Source organism: Bos indicus, chromosome 11, assembly GCF_029378745.1.
Source record: "Bos indicus isolate NIAB-ARS_2022 breed Sahiwal x Tharparkar chromosome 11, NIAB-ARS_B.indTharparkar_mat_pri_1.0, whole genome shotgun sequence".
Taxonomy (NCBI): Eukaryota; Metazoa; Chordata; class Mammalia; order Artiodactyla; family Bovidae; genus Bos; species Bos indicus.
In genome coordinates this window covers 106,291,285-106,314,945 of record NC_091770.1, presented here as the reverse complement: position 1 = coordinate 106,314,945, position 23,661 = coordinate 106,291,285, and the positions used below count along the sequence as shown (strand labels likewise).

Sequence of the window (23,661 nt, the reverse complement as noted above, 5' to 3'; positions counted from 1 at the left end):
CATGGAACAGTGGACTGGTTCCAAATCAGGAAAGGAGTACCTCAAAGCTGTGTATCATCACCCTGCTTATTTAACTTATAAGCAGAGTACAGCATGTGAAAGGCGGGGCTGGAGGAAGCACAAGCTGGAATCAAGATGGCTGGGAGAAATATCAGTAACCTCAGATATACAGGCGACACCATTATGGCAGAAAGCGAAAAAGAACTAAGAGCCTCTTGATGCAAGTGAAAGAGAAGTGTGAAAAAGCTGGTCTAAAACTCAACATTCAGAAGACGAAGACCATGGCACCCAGTGCAGTCCCAGCGCTTCACGGCACACAGACGGGGACAACAGAAACAGACTTTCCACTTTGTTTCCAAAACTAAAGTCACAGAGTTTACTTTGGGGGCTACAAAAATCACTGCAGATGGTGACTGCAGCCACGAAATTAGAAGATGCTTGCTCCTTGGGAAAAAAGCTATGCCCAACCTAGACACATATTTAAAAAGCAGAGACATTACTTTACCAACAAAGGTCCGTATAGTCAAAGCTGTGGTTTTTCCAGTAGTCATGTATGGACGTGAGAGTTGAACCATAAAGAAGGCTGAGTGCCAAAGAATTGATGCTTTCGAACTGTGGTGTTGGAGAAGACTCTTGAGAGTCCCTTGGACTGCAAGGAGATCCAACCAGTCCATTCTGAAGGAGATCAGTCCTGAATATTCATTGGAAGGACTGATGCTGAGGCTCCCATACTTTGGCCACCTCATGCGAAGAGCCAACTCATTGGAAAAGACCCTGATGCTGGGAAAGACTGAGGGCAGGAGGAGAAGGGGAAGACAGAGGATGAGATGGGTGGATGGCGTCGCCGACTTGGACCTAAATTTGAGCAAGCCCCGGGAGTTGGTGATGGACAGGGAAGCCTGGCGTGCTGCAGTCCATGGGGTTGAAAAGAGCTGAGCACAACTGAGCGACTGAACTGAGAACAAAGTCTCAAAATCTGTGATGCAAAACCTGGCAGAACTGAAAGGAGAAGGGAAGTGGCAGTAACAGCTGGCAATTCCAAAACCCTACCATTAGTAACCGACAGAATTACTAAAGGAAAAAAGAGGGGTGGGGAGAGAGGGTTAGGAAGACTCGAGACTGGGCGCCCCCACCTGACCCAGCGGCGCGGCCGCCTGGACGGCGCAGGCCATGCTCTGAGCGGGGCAGAGCAGACTCTGAGCCATTACAAGAGTCTAGCAGATTCAAACAAACCGATATGAAAGTACGTCCTCTGACCATAATGGAGCTAGGAATCAAGGGAACGGGGTAGTCCAGGAAATACCTGAACACTGAGAAATTAAACACTACAATTGTAAATAAGCCACGGGTCAGAGAAAACAGAACGCATTTTGAGCTACAAAAACAGAAACCACAACATATCAAGACTCACAGGAAGCATCCTGCTCGTTCCCGAGGGCTGCCATAACCGAACGCCATAAACCGGGTTGATTACAGCACGAGAGACTCACTATCTCACAGGTCTGGCGGCCAGAAGCCCAGCTGGGCCACGCCGGCTCTGATGACTCCAGGGGAGCTGCCTCTTGCCTGCCAGAGATGCTGGGCACTCACTCCGGGCAGACAGTCGCCTCCCCCAGGGACTGCCCACCTGGTCCTCGCTCTGTGCAGGCCTGTGCTCGCGGGGCACTCTCCTCTCCGAGGCTAACGCCAACCACACTGACGCCTGGGCCCGCCCTGCTCAAGTCCAGCCTCATCTGAACGCATTTGCTGTGACCCTATTTCCAAACAAGGTCACGTTCTGAGATACTGGGAAGTCAGGACTTCAACATACCTTTTGAGGAAATGTTAAGTCAACCCAATAACACAGGAAAGAAACACTTTGAGGGAAATGATACAGTTTTAAACCCCTGTATCAGAAAAGAACTCAAGCCAAGATCCTAAGCTTCCACCTGAAGAAACTAGAAAAAAGAAAACGAATCCCAAAGCAAGCAAAAGGAAGGGAATAAAGACCGGAGTGAAAATACAATAGGGAACAGAAAAACAACCAGCAATCAATAAAATCAAAAGTTACTTCCTTGCAACTTCAACTTAACTCAAACCTCTGACTAGACTGATCAAGAAAGCGAGAAGACTCAAATACTAAAGTCAAGCAGGAAAGCGGGAGAACTCCCCTGTGGCCCAGTGGTTAAGAATCCACTGCCAACGACAGGACGCAAGCCCCCTCCCCGGCCCTGAAGACCCCACAAGCCTCAGAGCGACGAATCCCGTGCGCCACGACCTCTGAGCCCAAGGTCTGAGCCCATGCTCCACACCAAGAAGTCCGCGCGCCAAATCCAGGGCAGCGGCGCTGCCACGACTAGAGAAAGGCCACGGCCGCAACGGAGGCCCGGCACAGCCAAAACAAGGCAATGAGCACAATTATTTCTGTATAAAAAGAAATTAGAGACTTAGCAAATGGAAACATCACCCGAGTTCATGGACTGAAGACTTCAGATGGACACGCCCCAAACTGACCTACAGTCAGCACAGTCCTGATCACAGTCCCAGAAGGCTCTTCCGCAGGCACCAACCAGCTCCTGAATTCATAAGGAAGCAGGAGTCTGGGTAAGCCTGAAAATATCTTGAAAAAGAAGAACTAGGTCAGAGGGCTCACGCCTCCCCATTTGTTTCACTTATGACATGAGCACAGAAGCCAAGACCAGGTGGGACCGGCAGCGGGACAGACACACAGCTATACAAACTAGATCTGAGAATCCAGAAATGAGCCCTCACATTTGTGGTCAACTGATTGTCAACAAGGCTGTCTTCACAATTCAATGCGGAAAGAAGAGTCATCAGTAAACAGCGGGCGGACCACCTGGAAAGCCAAGAGCACAGAAGAATCAAGTTGTGCTCCTGCCTCATATCAAATACCAAAAGCACCTCAGAGTAAAGACCTAAATGTTATAAAACCCTCAGAAGGAAACAAACTGCATGACATAGATTATGCAATAACATGGCACCAAAAGTTCAAGCAACCAAAGGAAAAAAAATTTTAACTGGACTCGTCAAAATTAAAAACTTTTGTGCTTCCAAGGACACCAAAAAAAAAAAAAAATCAGAAAATGAAAGACAACCACAGAATGGAAAAATTTTTTTTGCAAATCATTATTACCTAGTAAGAGACCTGGGTCAGAACACAGAAAATCTCTTACAACTCAGTAAGTAAAAGACAACCAAATTAAATGTGGGCGCAGGATGTGAAGGCAAGGATGTGGAAAACCTGGATCCACCCACCGCGGGTGGGAACGCAAGAAGTGCAGTCAAACAGGTGAACGCCGAGTTACCGTCTGACCCAGCCACTCCAGCCTGAGGTACATGCCCAGGAGAACCGAATGAAGAGGCCACCGCACAGAAACTTATACTCAGATACGCCCAGCAGCCAAAAAGTGGAATCAAGCCCAAGTCCACGTGCTGAAGAACAGAAACAAACGTGCCACACCCACACCACACACCCCTCCCGGGCCATCACGACGGCATCCGGGGCCCACACGGCCTGCAACGCGGACGCCCTGTGCCACACGAGGAAAGACAATCACAGAAGGCGTTCGTGTATGAGTCCATCTATAAATTCCCTGGTAGCTCAGCCAGTAAAGAATCTGCCTGCAGTGTAGGTGACCCCGGTTCAATTCCCGGGTCGGCAAGATCCCCTGGAAAAGGGACAGGCTACCCACTCCAGTATTCGTGGGCTTCCCTGACAGCTCAGACAGTAAAAACTCACCTGCAATTGGGAGACCTGGGTTTGATCCCTGGGTCGGGAAGATCCCCTAGAGGAAGGCATGGCAACCCACTCCAGCGTTCTTGCCTGGAGAATTCCCAAAGACAGAGGACCCTGGCAGGCTACAGTCCATGGGGTCGCAAAGAGTCGGACACGACTGAGACACTAAACACAAGCACATGTGATTCCACCCAGAACACGCAAATCCGCAAGGACAGAGAGGAGAGCGGGGTGCCGGGGACTGTGGGGAGGGAACAGGGAGTGGCAGCTAATGGGCACAGGGTTTCTTTTCAGGGTGACAGAAATGTTCTGGAATTAGTCGTGATAGCTGCAAAAGGCAGGGGAAAGTACTAAACAGCACACTTCACAAACGTGCAGTTGGTGGTGCACGAATAATACCCTAAGTTCAACAAATCGTGCTTCTGGACTGATTCTGGCATTTGGCAAAACCTATCAGCACAGAGACATTTTCAAAGATGGGAACAGAAAACTGATCTTTGCTCAAGTTCAGCATCAGCAGATGAGCATTTCCAACAGATCCTCATGACAAGGGACCAACTCCAAACGCAAGCAAGTCAAACACCCATCCAAAACAGCCACTGCTCGTACATCTGTATCACCAGGAGGGCAGAAAAGAGCAGTCCATCATCAATATCGTATTCTGACTTTTGTCAATAAAAAGTTACTAAACTATCTTTGATTTTGCTTCCTGGTGCCCAAAGCCTAAAATATTTACTATCCAACCTTTCCAACCTCTGAAACGAACTGTGCCTGGAGCTCACCTCAGCCCTGTCTGTGCCTGTTTTAATGACTGGCACCACCCTCCAGTCTGGAGCTCAGGCGGAAGCCAGCGTCCAGCTCAGGCCTGGGGCCCAGGAACCGTCCTCAGCCACCTCAGCGCCCATGGAATCAGCTCTCACAGGGAAGGGCCTCACCGTCTCCCCAGGACTGCCGCCCCCACCGCCGCGGCCACTCCACAAGCCCCTCTGCACACAGCGGCCGGGAGACCTTCCCAGCACACACACCTGACCACGCCACCCCCTCCCGAAGCTCGCCACCACCCTTGGGACAAGGACGACAATCTCTCTGGGCTTCTGATCGTGGACCAGCCACTTCGACTGCCCATGCACCGTGCTGGGCTGTGTCCAGGATGAGGAAGAAACTTCCACAAGGCATTTATTTACGCAAGTGTCTAACACCATACACACTCATAACTGCCCAGCTGCTCCCAATTCATCCCGCTATTCCCACACAACGTCTTGCTGGATTCTCAAAACCAGAGGGCAGAGCACCCTGTCCCTCGGTGGGGGCTGACGCCGGGGTCAGCAGGACTCCCTCCCCACCCACAGCAGCTCTCTGAGCTCCACCGCGGCACAGATTCGGTTTCATCCTGGTGACTCAGCTTCTCTGTGTGTTCCAGGACCAGGGTGGAGGGTGATTCTTCCCGCTGGCATCTCCAAAGTACCCCCCGCAATTTCTTCTTGACCTTGGGACGCCCTGCACAGCACCTTCCCACATGGGCAGAAGAGGCTCCAACATCCCCAGTCACGTGAGGGAGCCCCGAACATCCAGAGCGGGTGGCAGCACCTGCCCCGCACAGGCAGCACTCCAGCCGCGCCTCACTCGGCACCGGAGCGCACCCCAGGGCCACGCCCACTCGGGGCGTCCATCACCCCCGCGGCCGCCCTGCAGCCCGGCCGCCCGTCTTCCGCACCACTCAGCCCCACCCTGGCTTCCCAGCCCCGCAGCCGCCTTCGCAGCAGGCCGGCCTCTCTCCTGGACTCCGTGGACCACCGTCCCCCGCCCGACCTTCCCCTCTCAAAGTCCACCAGGCACCTGGCCCTCCCGTCTCAAGAAACGACAACTGTGGTCCCGTGGGTGCTCGCTTCCTCCACGCCTCCCTTCTTGCTCTTCTTTCAGACGCACAGTCGGGCCTATTCTTAGCACCTCAGCTGTTCCCACCCTCGCCTGAGCCCCACCGCTCACCAGCCGCCTCCAGCGTCTCCCGGCTGCTCCGGGCCCCCCACCCCGGCCCGCCCCAGGCCCCCCGTACTCCCCCCGTCTCTGTGCCCCAAGGCCCCTCCAGAGAACATCCTGCTACCAAAGGCCTTCAGGATGGTGAACAATGAGCCCCGTCCGGAGCTCACATCGGCCGCTACAGGGAAGGGCCCGCTGCCCAGAAGTGCTAAGCTCCTCACGTGCCGTCCACACTGGAGCGAACAGATGGCAGCGCCGCCTGCAAAGTGTGCACCGCCTGGATGTGGCAAAGAGCACGAAGCAAGAGCAGGCCGGCAGCGCTCCAGGGCAGAACGCACGCAAACCCACGGGAGCAGTTCGTTTGCTGACTCCCTCAACACGCTGGCGAACACTTCACACCCGTTCCTGAACGTCAGGATCTAGAAGTTCTGATCTTGATCTTAAAATCCACGCCAAAAAGTCCTACCTCCACTGGAGCACCCAAGAGTCTGCACTCACTGATTAGTTGCCCGTAAGTTAACACAAATCAGGACAAGGCAGTCCTTAGAGCATCGAAGCGACCAACAGAGCTTCTGTCCCCTGTGAAACCCACGGCGTGTTCACACACCAGACGGGCAGTATTCCACGGCTTAAGAGTCCATCCTAAGACAGAAGGCAGGTAGGTAGACCTGGTCCGCAATGCCCAGCCTGCCTCCGTGCGACCTCCCTTCTGCTGACCAGTCCCTGAAGCCTCGGGGCGGACGGAAGGGCCGCTGCCTTCCCTTGGGCAGTGGGAGAGGTCAGGCATGTTCTCCCCTCACCCCGCCGTCCTGCTGAGTCCTCGGCTCCAGAGCACAGGGACCTCATGAGACCCTCAGGAGCCCAGCCTCGACCACACTTCAGGGACAGGGAGCCTCCCCACCGGGGGCTGGACGCAGTCCTGGTTTAGCCCTGAAGGCTCTCAGACCCCTGGCTCTCTGCCCGGCAAACATGGATTCTTTCAGGTCCTGTCCTAACGACACCTCCCAGCAAAGTCCTTGCTCACCGCGGAGTCCAGCACCCCCGGACAGAGGACACACGTGACCCCTGCCCCCTGACCCTCTGAAACACCCACCGTGCCGCTCCACCCTCGGGTGCCGGCACCCACGGGGAGCGCCACACCAAGCCGGGGCTCTGAACCAGGAGGGGAGGCCTCCCTAAACCTCAGTTCAACACGACGAGTAATGATGGACAAAACCTAAAGAAACACACACACACCTAGAGGGGAGGTCGGACCCGAGACGGGGAGGCGCTCCACACGGGACAGGAGAGCGGAGAGGCCATGGGGCGGACCGCACCCTCACACGGGGGGCTCTGCCCAGGCCGCCGCGAGGGCCCTGGGTACTGCCGTCCCGCCTCCCCACAAAGCCAAGGCCGAGCACAGGCAGGAGGCACCGTGACTGCAGTCACAGCCGCGTCCACCGCCAACTGGGCTCCTTGAGCGGAGACTCGGGCCAGCTTCTCACGGTGGGTGCTCCGCAGAAGCTTCTCCGCCCCAGAAAGTGGGGAGACAAGGAGCCGAGAGCCACCCATTTCCTCCACACAGATGTTACCGGGCAAAAGTACATGATCTGAAACAAGAGAACCAGAAACATAACAGATACGGATAAAGGAGAAACCTGTGTCTGACGGCACCAAGTACCGGGAGCGCTCTGCATGAGGCCCAGACAGCTCACGGCTGGCGGCCAAGACAGAGCCAGACACGAGGAGACAGACACGGAGCAGCAAGGTCGGGGCGCTGCCGCGCACGCAGGCCCTCGCCCCGCGTGCAGCGGCACACGCACACGCGGCACGGACTGTGCCCCCTCCGTCCCACACAGCTAGGACAGCGTGTGAGTAGGAAACCTGGATTTAACTGCTTCTCCGACCTTCAAAGAGGTCTCACCATTTACTGACCTTTGAACAAACTCCACAGCATCTGGCAAGCAACACAGACAAGACTCCTCTGTGAAGTGGAGAAGGTGGGACGGTGGCCCCATCTAATGGAGGAGCCGTTGGGACGGAGTGGAAAACCCCACGGAGCTCCTCAGTAGAGGCTGAATTCCTAATGCACACTAGAAAAGCAACGCTAGACAGTGCCAAAACGTGTGCCCTGCTCCGGCCCAACTAAAACCTTTTGAAAAGGTCCAAGTGCATTCATGTGACCAAGTAGACCCTTGCAGGCCCAACGGCAAGACCCACCTGATCACAGAAGACTCACTTCCAGAAAACAGCAACTCCACTACTGCTGGCACCTGAGATGGGCCAAGCTGCCCCACCGTCCCCTGGGCCCACCAAGCAGACATCCACTGCAAACATTCCCACGTCCCACAGCCTCGCCACAGCCCCACCCCCTCCCACGGGCACCCTAAGGCCAGGGTGCTTCTCCCACAGCCGTCTCTTCTCCAGAACAGCCCTCAACGCAAGCACGGGGCCCTGCACGCTGCAGGAGAGCAAGCGGTGTGTGTGGAGAGGAGCCCAGAGGAGGGCGTGTGAGCGTCCACATACCTGCTCTGAGCCAAGTGCCTGGCACGTGCAGTCACCACAAACCCCAAGGAGGGGGCTGTCCCACGTGGCGGGGAGTGGACGGCGGGCTGTCCCACATGGCGGGGAGCGGACAGCAGAGGCTGTGCCACGTGGTGGGGAGTGGACGGCAGGGGCTGTGCCAAGCGCCAGTGGTCAGCGTGCCGCTGGGGTGGCCACCGGCCGCCTGGCAAACAGCCCACCATCCCCACACGACACGGGGTCTCACTTCTGGGCGAACACCCACAACACCATGCAGGTCGGGCCGTGCGCTGCCCATCCACCTTCCCTGCCTCTGCACCCCATTACATGGTGGGGACACACCTTCAACCCTGAAGAAGTGAGCATGGCAGAAGGCAGGAAGGAGTTACTATGGGAGAGTCTTCGAGAGCCGCACAGCTGTGCTTCTCCTCATTTCTGCCAAAGCGACCCTGGACTACAAGGAGCACAGGGTGGTCTTTCCAGTAAATGACGCTGTTCCCGTGCACAGCCACACAGGGGGTAAGGGGTCCTGACCCCTACACCGCACACGTTACACACCCAAAAACAATTCCACCAAGTGCAAACTAAACCCAAAAGAAGCAGAAGAAGTAACAAAGGTTAGAGTGAAAATTTAAAAACAAAGACTAGCAAAACCGACTGGGTTCCCTGGCGGTCCACTGGTCGGAACCCCGAGCTTCCCGTGTGTGGGACACTGCTTCGGTCCCTGGCCGGAGAGCTAGGATCCCACATGCTGCAAGCAACCGCCTACCTCCCCCCAGACAAAACGAGAGAAGAAAATCAGAGACTGTCATCAAAACCAAAAGCTGATTCTTTGAAGCGATAACAAAACTGACATAAATTTCGCTAACCTGAGGGGGAAAAAAAAAGACTGAAAGAAGATAAAGATCTAAACAGATGGAAAGACACCCTGTGTTCGTGGACTATTAGACTAAGTATCATCACAACGGTAAGACTCCCTGACGTGAACCACAAGATCAAGACAGTCCCTACAAAAATCACGCAAGGCTTTCTGCATCTGTGGACAGTTCAGTTCAGTTCAGTTGCTCAGTCGTGTCCACTCTTTGCGACCCCATGAATCGCAGCACGCCAGGCCTCCCTGTCCATCACCAACTCCCGGAGTTCACTCAGACTCACGTCCATCGAGTCAGTGACGCCATCCAGCCGTCTCATCCTCTGTTGTCCCCTTCTCCTCCTGCCCCCAATCCCTCCCAGCATCAGAGTCTTTTCCAATGAGTCAACTCTTTGCATGAGGTGGCCAAAGTAGTGGAGTTTCAGCTTTAGATGAAACTGGAAGTCACATTCCTTCCAAAGAGCACCCAGGGCTGATCTCCTTTAGAATGGACTGGTTAGATCTTCTTGCAGTCCAAGGGACTCTCAAGAGTCTTCTCCAACACCACATTTCAGAAGCATCAATTCTTTGGCGCTAAGCTTTCTTCACAGTCCAACTCTCACATCCATACTTGACCACTGGAAAAACCATAGCCTTGACTAGACGGACCTTTGTTGGCAAAGTAATGTCTCTGGTTTCGAATATGCTATTTAGGTTGGTCATAACTTTCCTTCCAAGGAGTAAGCGTCTTTTAATTTCATGGCTGCAATCACCATCTGCAGTGACTTTGGAGCCCAGAAAAATAAAGTCTGACACTGTTTCCACTGTTTCCCCACCTAAAACTCACATGGAATTGCAAGGGACCCAGACGAGCAAGAACACGGCTGGTAGACCCACACTTCCAAGGTACGGTTCAAGATGGTGTAGTACTGACATATAAAGCAATGTGCAACAACTCAGAGTTCAGAAATGAGTCCCAGCGTCTGTGGTCCATCAATTTACAGCAAAGGTGTCCCAACAATCCTCAGGGGAGGATTTCAGCCAATGGTTCTAGGATAACGGCATCTCCACTAGCGAAGAATAAGGTTGGACACGCTACCTCACACCATACACAAAATGTAAGTCAAAATGGATCCCAGACCAAAATATAAGAGTTAAAACTCTAATATAAAACTCAGAGGAAAATACAGTGCTAACTTCTTAACAATGGATCTGGCAACGGACTCCTAGATATGACACCAGAAAGAGAAACAACAAAGGAAGGAAGCAGACAAACTGATCTTCGTCAAAATCAAAAACGTCTGCGCTTCAAAGAACCCTATCAAGGGGCTTCCCTGGTGACCCAGTATTAGGAGTCCACCTGCCAACGCAGAACACATGGGTTTGGTCCCCGGTCCTGGAAGATTCCATATGCCAAGGGGAACTAAACCCCGGAGTCACACTACTGTGCGCACGTGCCCACCGCCTGTGCTCCGCAACAGGAAAAGCCACTGCGATGGCGAGCCCGTGCGCCGCAGAGCAGCCCCGCTCATGACACCAGGGAGAGCCTGTGAGCTGCAGCAAAGCCCAGCGCAGCCCAAAGCACACACTTCGAAAAGAACACTAACAAGAACCTGAAAACATGCCTACAAGATGGAGGGAAATGTTTCGTAATCATTTATCAATAAAGGATCTGTATCCATATTCTTCAATACATAGAAAATGTTTACCACTCATCACAGAAACAATCTAATTGAAACGGGCAAAGGATTTCTGCAGACATTTCTGTAAGGAAGATAACACAAACGGGGAAACCAAATCAGCAGCAGCGTGAGACACCCCACCAAATCCAAAAGGGCGGCCGTGACCAGTTAACAAGTGTCTGCGAGCACGTGGAGCAGCAGTGCGTCTCACACACTGCCGACAGGAATGGACGATGCGACAGCTGCCGTGTAACACAGGCGAGCGGCTCCTAAGCAGAGTGACCCCACGCCCAGCAACTCCACTCCCTGACAGACACCCGCGAGAACGAACACACACACCCACAGAAACACTCGGTCGTGACTGTCACGGCAGCGCTAGTCACCACAGCCAGAACAGGAGCAACTGATCAACGCGTAAACAAAACTCAGTACATTCCTACTGTGGAATATCATTTACCATATAAAGGAATCAAATATGCCCCCAGCAGGAAAAAACTTACATAGGCACGTTCCGAAAGTGTCTACACAACATAATTAAAAGCATACGGGGACTAGGGCCGCCCTGGTGGTGCAGTGGCTAAGAGACTGCCTGCCAAATGAGGGGACACGGGCTCAATCGCTGGTCCAGGAAGGTTCCACGTGCTGAGGGGAAACGAAGCCTGTGCACCGCGCCATTGAAGCCGGCACACCCCAGAGCCCGTGCTTCTCAACAGAGAGGCTACGCAACGAGCCGCCGTCACCACAGCCAGAGAGAGCGCCCACACACAGCAACAAAGACCCAGCACAGCCGGAAATAAAACAAATGAATATTTTTTTTAAAAAAACATACTAATGCTTCACATCAACAGTCATCAGGGAAATGCAAATTAAACCACAACTGGACACACTACACACCTACCAGAGTGGTAAAAAGACAAACAATATCAAGTGTCCACAGGACTAGCCGCTGGGCTTCCTCACACCTGTCCTTGGGTACAACCCCTGGGACACGCACGCGCGTCCATGACTCGACACCCCCACTCCTGGCCACACCCCACAGAAACGTGCACCAGTGCTCACCAAAACATGTCCACACCACCTCAGCTCAAGACCCCAGACTGCAGACAGCTCAAAGAAGAAGGCCCATGACTGAAGACACGGGAATATTACAGAGTGATGGGGAAGCAGGCGACCCCAGGCCTCCACAGACAGACGAAGCCTGGAAGGCAGACGCGGGCACGCCCTGCACAGCGCCCTCACGTCAGGCTCAGAGTCAGGGAAACAAGGAGGGTGTCAGGAGTCGGGGCAACAGTGACCTCTGGGCAAAGACAGGGCAGCCTGCCAGGGGCCAAGGGGGCTTCTACGGTTCTGGTAATGTCCCTGCTTGATCAAGGTCTAGGGACATGCATGGCATTAGACACATAAAGTGTGCATGTTTCTGTACGTATGTCATACATTAATACCATCTCCAAAAAAAGTCTTCATGCTTTGGTTAAATGTCTTATTGCTACTGAATCTGATTCAGATAGTGACAGACAGTACGGAACCATGACGACAGATCTGAGCAGGCCATTTCTACGAGAAGGAAAACAGAAGGGCAGGCTGAGCCAGAGCTGGGGGAACTCCTGACCATTCGGTGGGCTACATGACAACTGGCATTCTATTTCACTGTGGTGTGCAAGGAGTTCACAGAGCACAAGCCAACAGCAAGGACGAGGAAGCAACCACGACTCTAGGTCCGAACGCCAGCCTTGGAGTCTGACAGGCAGAGAGGACCTGTGTTCCAGGAGAGAAATCACTCAGCAGCCTGCTTAGCAGACAACTGTCAAATTACAGCACAGAGAACTCTCTGGTCCTTCCTAGGCAAGAACTTACCAAGAAGCTCCAGGGTGTCAGCCCAAACAGTGTCAAGAACCTACACGTCCTTGCCCATATGAGCGTACTTCACGGGCAGTGAACAGCCTTCCTCTGTACAGCCTGCCATTCTGTAACCTAATGACCTAACAGCTCTCAGCAATGAACATCAACGACTGCTAACACCACCAAGCAAGAGCTACTATGTCTGATAGAAGCCTTAACACCAGTAATAACGTGTTTTTGCCTAGTTTTTAAAAAGACAAACCTGCAGGACTCCCATGGCGGTCCAGCGGCTAAGGCTCTACGCTCTTACTGCAGGGGGCCGGTTCGATCCCCGCTCAGGGAACTAAATCCCACATGCCACACCACGGCCAGAAAAACAAAGGAAAGAGAAACACAAATCATTTGTAATAAATGTCATTTAACCTAACATACCCCAAGTAAGTACTTCAACATGCAGACAAGGAGCTTAAAGCATTCGTGTGACACTCCCCTCTCCCCTGCACCAAGCCTTGGGAATCCAGCGCGCACTCCCCCTGCAGCGGGCTCCCGGCACAGCCCCCGTCTCACCGGCTGAGGAGCTGCCCGCGGCAAGCGGCTATCATGCAGGCAGGCTGCAGCTGCAGACCTCAGGCGTCGGTGGCGGGAGCAGAGCACAAGGGGCGTGGTGCGCAGTGTCTCGGGGAGGGGCAGCAAGAGTGATTGTGGGGAACTTTGGGACAGACAGACCAACCTCTCCAAAACTCAAGTGCAAGGGGAAACAGCGACGTGGAAATCAGTGGACTGAGAATTAACAGATGCCTATCAAGGGCAAAGAGACGAGATTCTGTTCCTAAGAAATCTGAACAGTGACTGAATATTTACTGACTGAAAGACTTACTTACTCTAACTGAAATACTCACATATGAAATATATCTGAGAACCGCTTAAAAATACTTAACGATGGACTCAGGGGTGCTCACGAGGAGACAACGGCTGACTCGGGGGACAGAAACATGGGGTGTGTCTGACCACCAGGTCTGCATCTGCGTAGGTCGGAAGAAGGTCCACAGTAGAAGCTCTAACGATCCACGTGTGCACGTCTGCACACACAGTAATTACAATGCTGGTAGCCTGCCAAGAGAAGAACCGAGTGCCTGGGGGACGAGAGAGGGGGATGCCTCACTCCATACTCCTAGAATCTGAACCATGAAACTAACTCATCTACTCAAAACAAACTCAAACACACGTGCCTGGACTCCACCCACCACGGGGCCAAGCATGTTCACTGGCCCCCTGCTCCCCTCCAGCTTTCACCCAGCCACCCTTCACACAGCAGCCAGGGTGGTCTTTTTAAAATGTGAATTCCTAAAACAATGCCCGCTGATGTCTACAGCACTCAGGAGACCACCAACATGTCACCAGTGACAAGGCCCTCAGTGACCCAGCCCCCACCTGTCTGGCTTCAGCTTGTGCCGCTCGCCCCTCCTGACCACCTGTGTACAAAGGCTACAGATCCACCCAGCTCATAACCAAGGAAGCTGGGACGTCTATAAAGCAAACACCATCTGGCCACTGAAAACGTTAAAAGACACAAGCCCACAAGATGACCTGTGAAAGAAAAGTGCACACAGCACACGCTCCCTGCTTACTACCGCTGGAGGCACAGACTTGCACACTCGGATCGCAAACAAGTCGACGGCAAGTATCTGGCATTCTCATGTCTCTAGGGTCAACTTTTCTCGCAGCTGCTGTTGCTGCTGAGTCGCCCAGTCATGTCAGACTCTCTGCGACCCCAGGGACTGCAGCACGCCAGGCCTCCCTGTCCCTCACCATCTCCTGAAGTTTGCCCAAGTTCATGTCCATTGCATCAGTGGTGTCATCCAGCCGTCTCATCCTCTGACACCCTCTATTCCTTCTGCTCTCAGTCCTTCCCAGCATCGGGGACTTTTCCAATGGGACGGCTGTTTACATCAGATGACCAAAATACTGGAGCTTCAGCTTCAGCATCAGTCCTTTCAACGAGCATTCAGGGTTGATTTCCCTTAAGATTGACTGGTTTGATCTCCTTGCTGTCCAAGGAACTTTCAGGAGTCTTCTCCAGCACCACAGTTCAAAGGCATCAATTCTTTGGCACGCTGCCTTCTTTACAGTCCAGCTCTCACAACCGTACATGAGCACAGGGAAGGCCACAGCCTTAACTATACCGACCTTTGTCGGCAGAGTAATGTCTCTGCTTTTCAACTCCCTGTCTAGGTTTGTCACAGCTTTCCTGCCAAGAAGCGGTCGTCTTCTGATTTCATGACTGCACTCACCGTCCACAATGATTCTGAGCGCAAGAAGAGGAAATCTGTCACTACTTCCACCTTTTCCCCTTCTATTTGCCATGAAGCAATGGGGCCGGATGCCATGATCTTAGTGTTTTTAAAGCTTACTTTTAAGCCGGCTTTTTCACTCTCCTCCTTCACCCTCATCAAGAGATTCTTTAGTTCCTCTTCGCTTTCTGCCATTACAGTGGTATTTTTCTAACTTTGCTAAAATGCCTAATTTTTTTCCTTCTGAAAGGTACAACTGAACTTTGCCCTTCCATTTCACGTCTTACCTCCTTAGGACCTTCAGCGGACTCATCTTCCTCAAGGAGCTTTTCCCAACGCGAGTCCGCCTGCAGCAAGCAGCACGGCAGCCGGGCCTCCTCTTGTTTACTCTCAGCTGATTCCATCTCATTTCCTGCTTGGTATTTGCTCTATTACACTGTTAAATTTTGTGAAATCAGACGCCAACCTCATAAGCTTGCATATCCTCTCACACAGCATCTAGACCAGCACCTCCCGGCTCCAGGCTGCCTGCAGACCCCTCGGAAACGGCACTTTAAACACACCCTGATCAGAACTTACAAAGCTGTTAAACGTGGGATGCAGAAAGCAGTCCAAAGACCGTTCCAAAGTAAAATACCAACTGACAGTTATGTTAGTGGCAAAGTGACTTATACAGGAAGCGCCACCTTCGAAGAGTCAAAAGAACCACTTCAATTTTTGTTCTTTAAAATCCAAAACCGCTGAAGAGTTTTCTCTGTTTTAATAAACGAAAATACCAGAAGTTAAGTACAGTGGGACAGCAAGTGGGCAGCTCTGGAGTGACGCCCTCTGCAGCACACCTGCAGAGCCTGACAGCTGGGCCCCCCTCGCCACTCCTAGTGTGGTCTGCTGGGAGCAAGGCCAGCTGGACCCAGACCACCCGCCCACCAAGACAGCAGCATCCATCACACGAGCGAAGTCCAATGAATGGCAGAGAACGTAAGGTTCCTGAAGAGGAGAGCCCAAAATATGGTTCCCATAGCTACATCATTCTAAAAGACGAACTCAATTAAAATGTGGCCAAATATACAAACCGGTTAGCAAAGGCAGGAAGCGGGGCTCTGGCCCTGGTGCAGCACTGACCACGTGCGGGGTCTCCAACAGCCAAGCTGCCCACAGGTGTCCTTCTGGGCCTCAGGGCTGGGGTGCAAGTACTGCCCTTGACAACCTCTGTGATGATCCAGAACCACAACCTACACAGGAAGATCTGAGACGGGCAGCCCTTTCCACAGGAGAGCTGTTAGTATGGGTGAAACTTCACAAGATTTACTGTAAATATTTCTGATTGCTAGATGCAAAACAGACTCTCCACCCCTTCTCTTATCAAAGATCAATCCAAGACAAGAACAGGAAAGAGAAACATGCACCCCACCTAGGAAACACTTGGAACCACTACACAAAATACGGTTAGGAAGATGGAGGCGAAAGGAACCTGAACCACTCCACAGGGCAGAGGAAGGGGAGACCAAGCGCAGGGCCGCTGCCGAGGAGCAGGCTGACCGGCGGCTGTGCAAGGGCCTGAGAAGGGATGACCGGCGGAGCTGTGCAAAGGCCTGAGAAGGGGTGTGGCGCAAAGCTCCAAGCACGGGCCCAGCCCCTCCGCACACGCAGACAAGCACTTCTGCACAGCTACGGGCACCAGAAGGCACCACGCTCGGGGTGAGTGGCACACGGAGAGGCAGCGGTGGGCGCCGCAGGGAAAGCAGGGGGTCAGGAAGAGGGAAGCCCCTCCCTGCCTCCCTGCCCCTTAATCCAGCTCCAACATCCATCCAACCAGGCAGACCGAAGGCTCCCCTCTAAGGAAACTAAACCAGCGGACAGCAACATTTGGAGAAGAGCCAACAAAAAACATTAGTCATCACCCTGCAGTGAAAGCAACAAGGAAACAAGCCCCTGCTACACTCAGTTTTCCATTTTTAGTATTTTATTCATAAGGACGAATAAACAGCCAAGGAGCACTAGACACTGGGAGAAGGGTTTCCAGCATGAAAGAAAGAAACCAAAACATGTAAGAGCAAAGAGGAATGCATGGCAAACAGAAAACGTGCAGGAAACAAAATTTTTTTTAGTTTTCAAAATTTTAACTGTACTTTTAAAAACCGAAATTAAGAGATAAGCAAAGACGTTGTATACATAAAACAAGAACAGGAGGCATTTAAAAAGGAACAAAAAACAGTAAAGAACATGATAATATTAAAGAAGTTAAAATTTTTAACAAATTGGAAAATTGTCAAAAATACTCTCAAAAAGAACAAAAAGATCAAGATATGATGAAAAGATTTAAAAATGAGAATATTAAGTACAGTAAGTCCAACGTTCCAAGAAACTGGAAAAAGAGAGCTGGTAGAGAACCATCTCTAACACATAACACAAAAACTCCTGTAAATTCAAGGACCTCGGTCCCCAGATCCCAGGCCTGCTGAGTGCTCTACAGGGTGAATGAAAACACACTACAACAAAGGCATTTCAGGCAAGTGAGGAAAATCAAGGATGCAAGGATCCTAAAAGTTTGATGTGGGAATATGCTTACGAACGACTAATAATCAGGCTAGCAAGTTCCCTGGCAGTCCAGCAGTTAGGACTCCATGCTCTCACTGTGGAGGACTTGGGTTCAATTCCTGGTTGGGGAACTAAAATCCCACAAGCCATACAGAGCAGCCAAAAAAAAAAAAAAAATCAAACTACAGAGTTCTCAATAGCAACAACAAAGACTATAAGATACTGAGATGCCAAGTCCAGCCAAACTGATTCTTTAAGTGTGGCAGCAGAATGAAAACATTTTCAGACAGGTGAGTCCCAAAGCCTTGGTCCCAGCAACTCCTGCAGACTGCTCACCGCCCCAAACAAGTGAGGGAGTGCCAGAGGCAAGGAGGCGGGCAGAGCCCCAGGGAGGCGGCGTGCAGGCCTGGAAACAAGGTTCTGGGCTGGAGCACTGTGGCAAGGGCTGCTGAGCCGACAAGGCTGAGGGGTAAAAAATTAAATTAAGGAGCACTTTACAGAATGAAAGGTGCGGGAACATTATTCTGAGATTCAAAGGGAACCAGGCAAATGAAAAATAAAGCGATTATTAATTCCAGGGAAATAAAAATGTCTGTATAAGGAAAGAAATCGAATTGTGTGTGGTCCACCGTCCAGCTCAGCAGGGCACAGTAACGACCTGAACAGACTGATAAAGATCCTGACACGGATTTAACCACAACTGTGCGTTACCTAAACCAGAGAGAGTACAAGAAAACTGAAAACTTAGCGGGAGCCAGCAGATAACCCCTAAAACTGGTGAATAAAGATAAGACGACACAAGCATATTGCTTAGTAACACAAAGTGAAAGTGAAAGGCGCTCAGTCCTGGCGACTCTGCGAACCAGAACTCTCCAGGCCAGGGAGTGGGTGGCCATTTCCTTCTCCGCGGGATCTTCCCAACCCAGGGATCGAACCCAAGCCTCCCACATTGCAGGCAGACTCTTTACCAGCTGAGCCACCAGGGAAGCCCCATAAGGTAAATGCGCAGAGTCAAGGGGCTGCCACCTCTGGAGAGGACGCAGCTTCTTCGCCACCTTCAGGCACTGCCTGACTCTCAACCATGCACATGTGCGCATCTCTTAAGAAACACAAAAGGAGAGACACGCAGGATGCGAGAAATGCAGGGAACTTTCCTGGGAAGGCCCTCCTGCTGAAAGGTAGCATCTTGCTGGGTCAAAAGCCTGAGGTGACCTGAACACACACTACACTGAGGAGCCCCCACTCAGTAATCCACAAAACGAAGACAGACTCCAAAAGCGCGTTTCAGAATCCACAAACCAGGGGGCCTCTCTTCAGTGTGAAAAAGTGGTGACCTTTCTCTAGGCTGAGGAAAGAAGAAAGAGTCAATATGCAGCCAGATAAATTTCAATGTCCACCTTCCGGTTTAATCGTTTGGCCATTAGAGAACCCTGACACAGTAACCATTTCCCTGATTTAGTGGCCACACTTGACCCCAAGCCTAGCCACTGTCCAGGAGCCCCTCCCCGCCCTAACGTGCACCTCCATTATAAACACTGAGGACTGCCCACCAAAGCCCAGAGCTTTCATCAGCTTAAAGTGACCACCACAAATACAGCTCAAGGGGCTCTGCAGCCAGACCACTGCATCCATCTTCTGCACAAGTTCTGTAACCTGGGGCCTCACTGTGCCTGTTCCCTACTGTGCAAAAGGGGATGTAATTGTACCCACCTCAAAAACGGCTGTCAGACTTTAATGAAGGAATTCAAGCAGCTGAGGCAGGGTTGGACACAGGTAAGGCTTAGGAAACACAGGCTTGTCACTGCCACTGGCTCGGGCAAGCCCTGTAGTCAAGGCTGCCTGTGGAATCAGTGACATCTGGGGCAACGTGTTCATCAATTATTAATTAAACACCTACTATGTGCCAGACACCAAACAACTGCTAACTGGGTAACTGGCTGGGCCGAGTCACCCAATCGGTCCCAAATCTCGTTTCCCATGTCAGTTAAACAGGAAATGGCAGCACCTGCTGCACAGAGCAGAGCAAACTGGAGAGAACTTACCTAAGCGCCTGCAGTGCCCGGGACCCAGAAGACGCTCAATAAGCGGTATCGTGATCACTGCTCATCTTCTCTCCTACAAGTGACTGGCGGTTATCTAATTCACCTGTTCCGTTTTGCTCAGCCTAATACACTCCTTGAGTGTTGCAGGTGCTAACAAATACTCTTCACGTTGAATTCAAGAACTTTCTTGCACGTTCTCAGTTTACTTACATCCATACCCCCCAAAAATGCGAGAGAGAAATAAAGAAACGTTAAAAGACTGTGCATTACCCGGATAAAAGTACAGGTCCTACACACCACATTACTGTAACAGGGTCTTATCACACACCTTGGCTTCCTGATCTTTAGAAGTCGCCGGGTTATTACTACACAGAAAACCTGGAGTAATTCCACAGAAAAACTGCTAGGTCATCACTTTCTTCCAAACTGGTCCCTCGTGTCAGCCCGGATAGCGCCGTTCCTGCCTTTCCCCAAGGCACACCGCCTCCCGCCGGCTTCTCCCTTCTGCGGGAAGCTACTGGCCCATCTCACAAGAGTTTGCTTTCTCTGCTGCCACGAGCCAGGGAAAACTATTCTCGAGAGCGAGCAAAGGGGAGGCCAGAAACATTAACAAAGGGAGGGCAACTTTTTACAGCCAAAGCCCGCGTGAGCGGTTTGCCTGGAAATAAACCGAAGTCGTGCGACCGTACTCCTGACAGCCACGGAGCCGGCAGCTTTGTCCGGGGAGAAGAGCGCCGGCCCGGCCAACTTTTCCTTCAAGATCCAGCCATCCTCTCCGGAACAAAGTGAAAGGTCAGCGGGCGCAGGAGCAGCGCCGGGAGCGCACGGCTTCGCGTCGCCCGCGCCGCCAACTTGGCGGGCTCGCCCCACTTTCCCTTTTGTCCTCCGCCCCTCCCGCGGAGCTCCCGGTCGCGGCCCGAGGCCCGGGGTCGCGGCGCGCCGGGCGGCGGCCCTCCCCGCGCCCCCGCCCCGCCCGCGCGCGCCCCTCGCCGCCCGCCCGCCCGCACAAAGCACGCCCCGCGCAGCGCGGCCCGGACGCCCGGCCGCCTCGGCCCGGCCTCGGCCTGAGGCGCGGCGGCGGCGGCGGGGAGGCGCCCGCCCGCGCGCCCCGCGCCCGCCCGCGCCCCTGCCCGCGCGCCCGCCGCGCCCGGCCCGCCGGCCCGCGCCGCCCCCACCGCGCCCGCGCCGCCCGCGCCCGCCGCCGGCCCGCTCCTCACCTCGGCATCGGCGGCGGCCATGGCCCGGGCCCGCAGCGTGGCCCCGCCCCTCCCGCGCGCCATCGCCCCGCCCGCTCCTCGCGGCCCGGGGCGGGGCGGGGCCGGCCGCCCGCGTCTGCGCCTGCGCGCGCCCCCGCGCCTGCGCACTGCGGCCCGGGATCGGCGTCCGCAGCGCGGGCCTGTGCGGGCCGGAACCGGGTGGACGGCGGCTGCGGGGGCGGGGCCGCGCGGAGCCGGCTTCCGGGGTCGGCGCGGCTCCGGACGCCGGCCCGTCGCGGTCCTCCCGCTCGCGCGGTCCTCTTTCGCTCTGCGTAGGCGCTCTGGCGGACCGGCCGGGGTGCGGAAGGACCCCTGACCTCTCACCCCGGACACACATCGGTTCCGTCGGCCTTCGTAGAAGGCGGACCCCGGCTTGCGTCCTAGGGCGGTGCCCGCGCAGGGGGTTGTGCACGGGTGGGAGGGGTGCCCCAGTTGCGGCTGCGTCCGGTTAGGGAGAAGCGCCCGGCTGTGGGCCGGGGGTGCTCCGGTGTTGGGGCGCGCCTGTCCTGACTGAGAAGGCGGCCCTGAGCGGGAGGGGTGAAGCCCCCCTGGGGAGGGCTGCCCCCGTTGGCGGTGCTGCCTTGGGGGAGGCGTCTGTTAGTGTGAATGCCCTTGCGCCGGGGTGCTCGGCCGGGGGCATTTCCGGACTGTGGGGATAGATGCTCTGATTCAGGAAGATGCCCCGTATACGGCTGCGGTTTGGCTGGGGACAGTGTACTGTTGGGGAAGAGTGGGCAGTGTCCCATTGCGGGGGGATTGGCTCTTTGGAGGGCGCTCTGGTTAAGGAAAATGCCTGGCTTGTACAAGGGAAGTGGGGTTCTCCAATTTGGAGGTGGCCCCGGTTGGGCAGCCTCTCGGATCACCCCAGCCTTCCTGCAGGCCACCCAGGGTGAGACCTTTCCTGCGCACCCAAGCAGCCTTTACTGGACAGCACCACACAAACTGGCCTGGGCCACCCACTCCGCATGGCTCCACCCGTTTCTTCCATCCCTTGGGAATTGAGAGAAGACTCATAAACTGAAATTGCGGTTCTCCGGCCGGTCTTCACGACAGGAACTGAGGAGGTCCCAAGTCAGAAGCTAATCTCTGGGCCTTGGGGCTGTGAGGGTTCAATCTCGTGGAAATGTGGCATTGAGAGGGCCCACAGCTGCAGAGGAGGCAGTGGACGACCCTAAGTACCAAGGAAGCCTTCCCCAGGTTTAGGGGCTGGGGGCAACCTAAATCAACTTCCGACAGGCCGGGAACCCCAAGCTCTATCTGGAGCCTCAGGAGAGGCAGCTCAGGAGTTGTCCTCTGGCCTGCACAGCCAAGCTAGCCTTCACCTACACCTGCCTCTCTGGTGCCATCTCCGTCTCCACTCCTGCCTTGGGCCCTAGTCTGCCCCTTCTCTGAAACACTTTTTTCTCAGGTATCTGTGGCTCACTTCTTGACAATCCTTAGGTCTTAAACACCACCTCTTCAGGGAAGTGTATCCTTGCACCTACTTAAAAATACTACTGCACCCCAAAACTTCCTTCTTATTTTACTCCATAGCATTCCATTGCCATATTGTCTGTCTTCCCCACTAGAATTCAAGTCCAAAAGGTCAGAGATTTTTGTTTTGTGTGCCCTAGTACCTAGAACAATGTTTGGCAGGCAGGGGACAAATATTTGTTGAAAGAATAAAAGAGTTAAGATGTGGAAGAAAGTATTTTACTAGGCAAATATCGACCGTAAATGAATGTGTCAGAAGTAGGCAATGCTCCCATTTTGCACGGTCAGCCCAAGCCACCCTACATGGTGTTATCCCTGCTCACTGATGACGCATTACGTGCTGTCCCTGTGACTATCAGGTCAGTCCTCAGAGGTGGACGTCATTTTTATCCACGGTCTTGTCAGTGAGCAAAATAAAAGGGGGTGGGGGGTGCCTTCCAGGTTAAGACTCTCAAGAAGCAGAGATGGGATTTGAAACGCAGTCTCGACTGTGAGGCTACAGCTTCTAGTAGCTGTTTCACAGGTCATCCTGCTTGAAGATGCTTTGTGCTTTTCTCCAGTATTCATCTTCTCCTTGTCCCACAAATAGTAAAGTCAAGTTTTAGGGTGCATAGCTGCCTGCACATTCCAGGTAGGATGGCCGATGGGATTTGCCAAAGTGATACTACTGTCCCCCAGAAAGTGGGAGGTGAAGCTGGTAACCTGGATGACAGAATTGCCAGCCGTTTCACCCTCGACTTGAGAATGACAGCTATGCCATCTCCGGACTATTAAATGTGCAAGAAATAAACTTCTGTAATGTTGCGGGGCCGGGGGCTGGGGTGGGGGCACTCGACTTGTCCCCTTGTAGTCCCATGAGCTTATCATAAAGTTAACTGACACACCTAGCCAAAGTGACTCCTTCACCATATGGCAGAGCTAGAATTTGATCCTGAAGTAACACCACCTCCAGGGTCTCCCAAAGCACACCAGGATCCTGGCCCTGCAGGACTTTCACGGGCACTCTGGAACTCTGCAAAATACCCCTTTGGGAAAGCCTGCCTTTTTATTTGTTCCTGGGTTCCTTGCGTCCTAGACAACAGTCCTTTGCAGAGCTCGGGAGCGGGCTTGTGTGTTCACACACGGATGGGAGTCGAGAAGCTGAACCCCTCCGAACTAAGACTTGGCTGCGGTGCCAACAGGGACAGAGTTTGAGGGCAAGGGACTTGGGGAAGCCTCACCCTGACTGGATTTCCTAAACTGCATTGCCTGGAGCGATTGGTGCTAACAAAATGGAACAGGGGTGGCCTTCTCGCCTTATCACAAGGCCACTTTAACGCTGAGGCTCCAGACATGCAAACTGCCTCCGAAGTCAAATCCTGAAGCAGAACCGGGAGGCCAAACGCCAGCCCCAGCCCTTGTTAATCGGCACTGCTGCTTAGCCCGAAGCGACCAACAGCCAGCGTCCGGACGCCCGGAAGTATAAGGGACCCAGA

At 53.5% G+C, this 23,661-nt stretch overlaps 1 protein-coding gene across 6 annotated transcripts in view; it reads right to left on the bottom strand.

The window, feature by feature from the left end:
* Nucleotides 1-20,823, bottom strand: part of EHMT1 (euchromatic histone lysine methyltransferase 1) — a 109,775-nt gene extending 88,952 nt beyond the window's left edge. For 4 of the 6 annotated variants that reach the window (XM_070799810.1, XM_070799813.1, XM_070799814.1 and 1 more), the window contains exon 1: nucleotides 20,675-20,823. In XM_070799810.1, the coding sequence (XP_070655911.1) occupies nucleotides 20,675-20,737 (63 nt within the window). In that variant the 5' untranslated portion in view covers nucleotides 20,738-20,823. Of the gene's footprint in view, nucleotides 1-19,457; nucleotides 19,759-20,674 lie in introns of those variants that run through there. The other 2 variants (XM_070799811.1, XM_070799815.1) reach the window with 2 other exon arrangements.
* Between the last annotated feature and the right edge of the window lie 2,838 nt (nucleotides 20,824-23,661).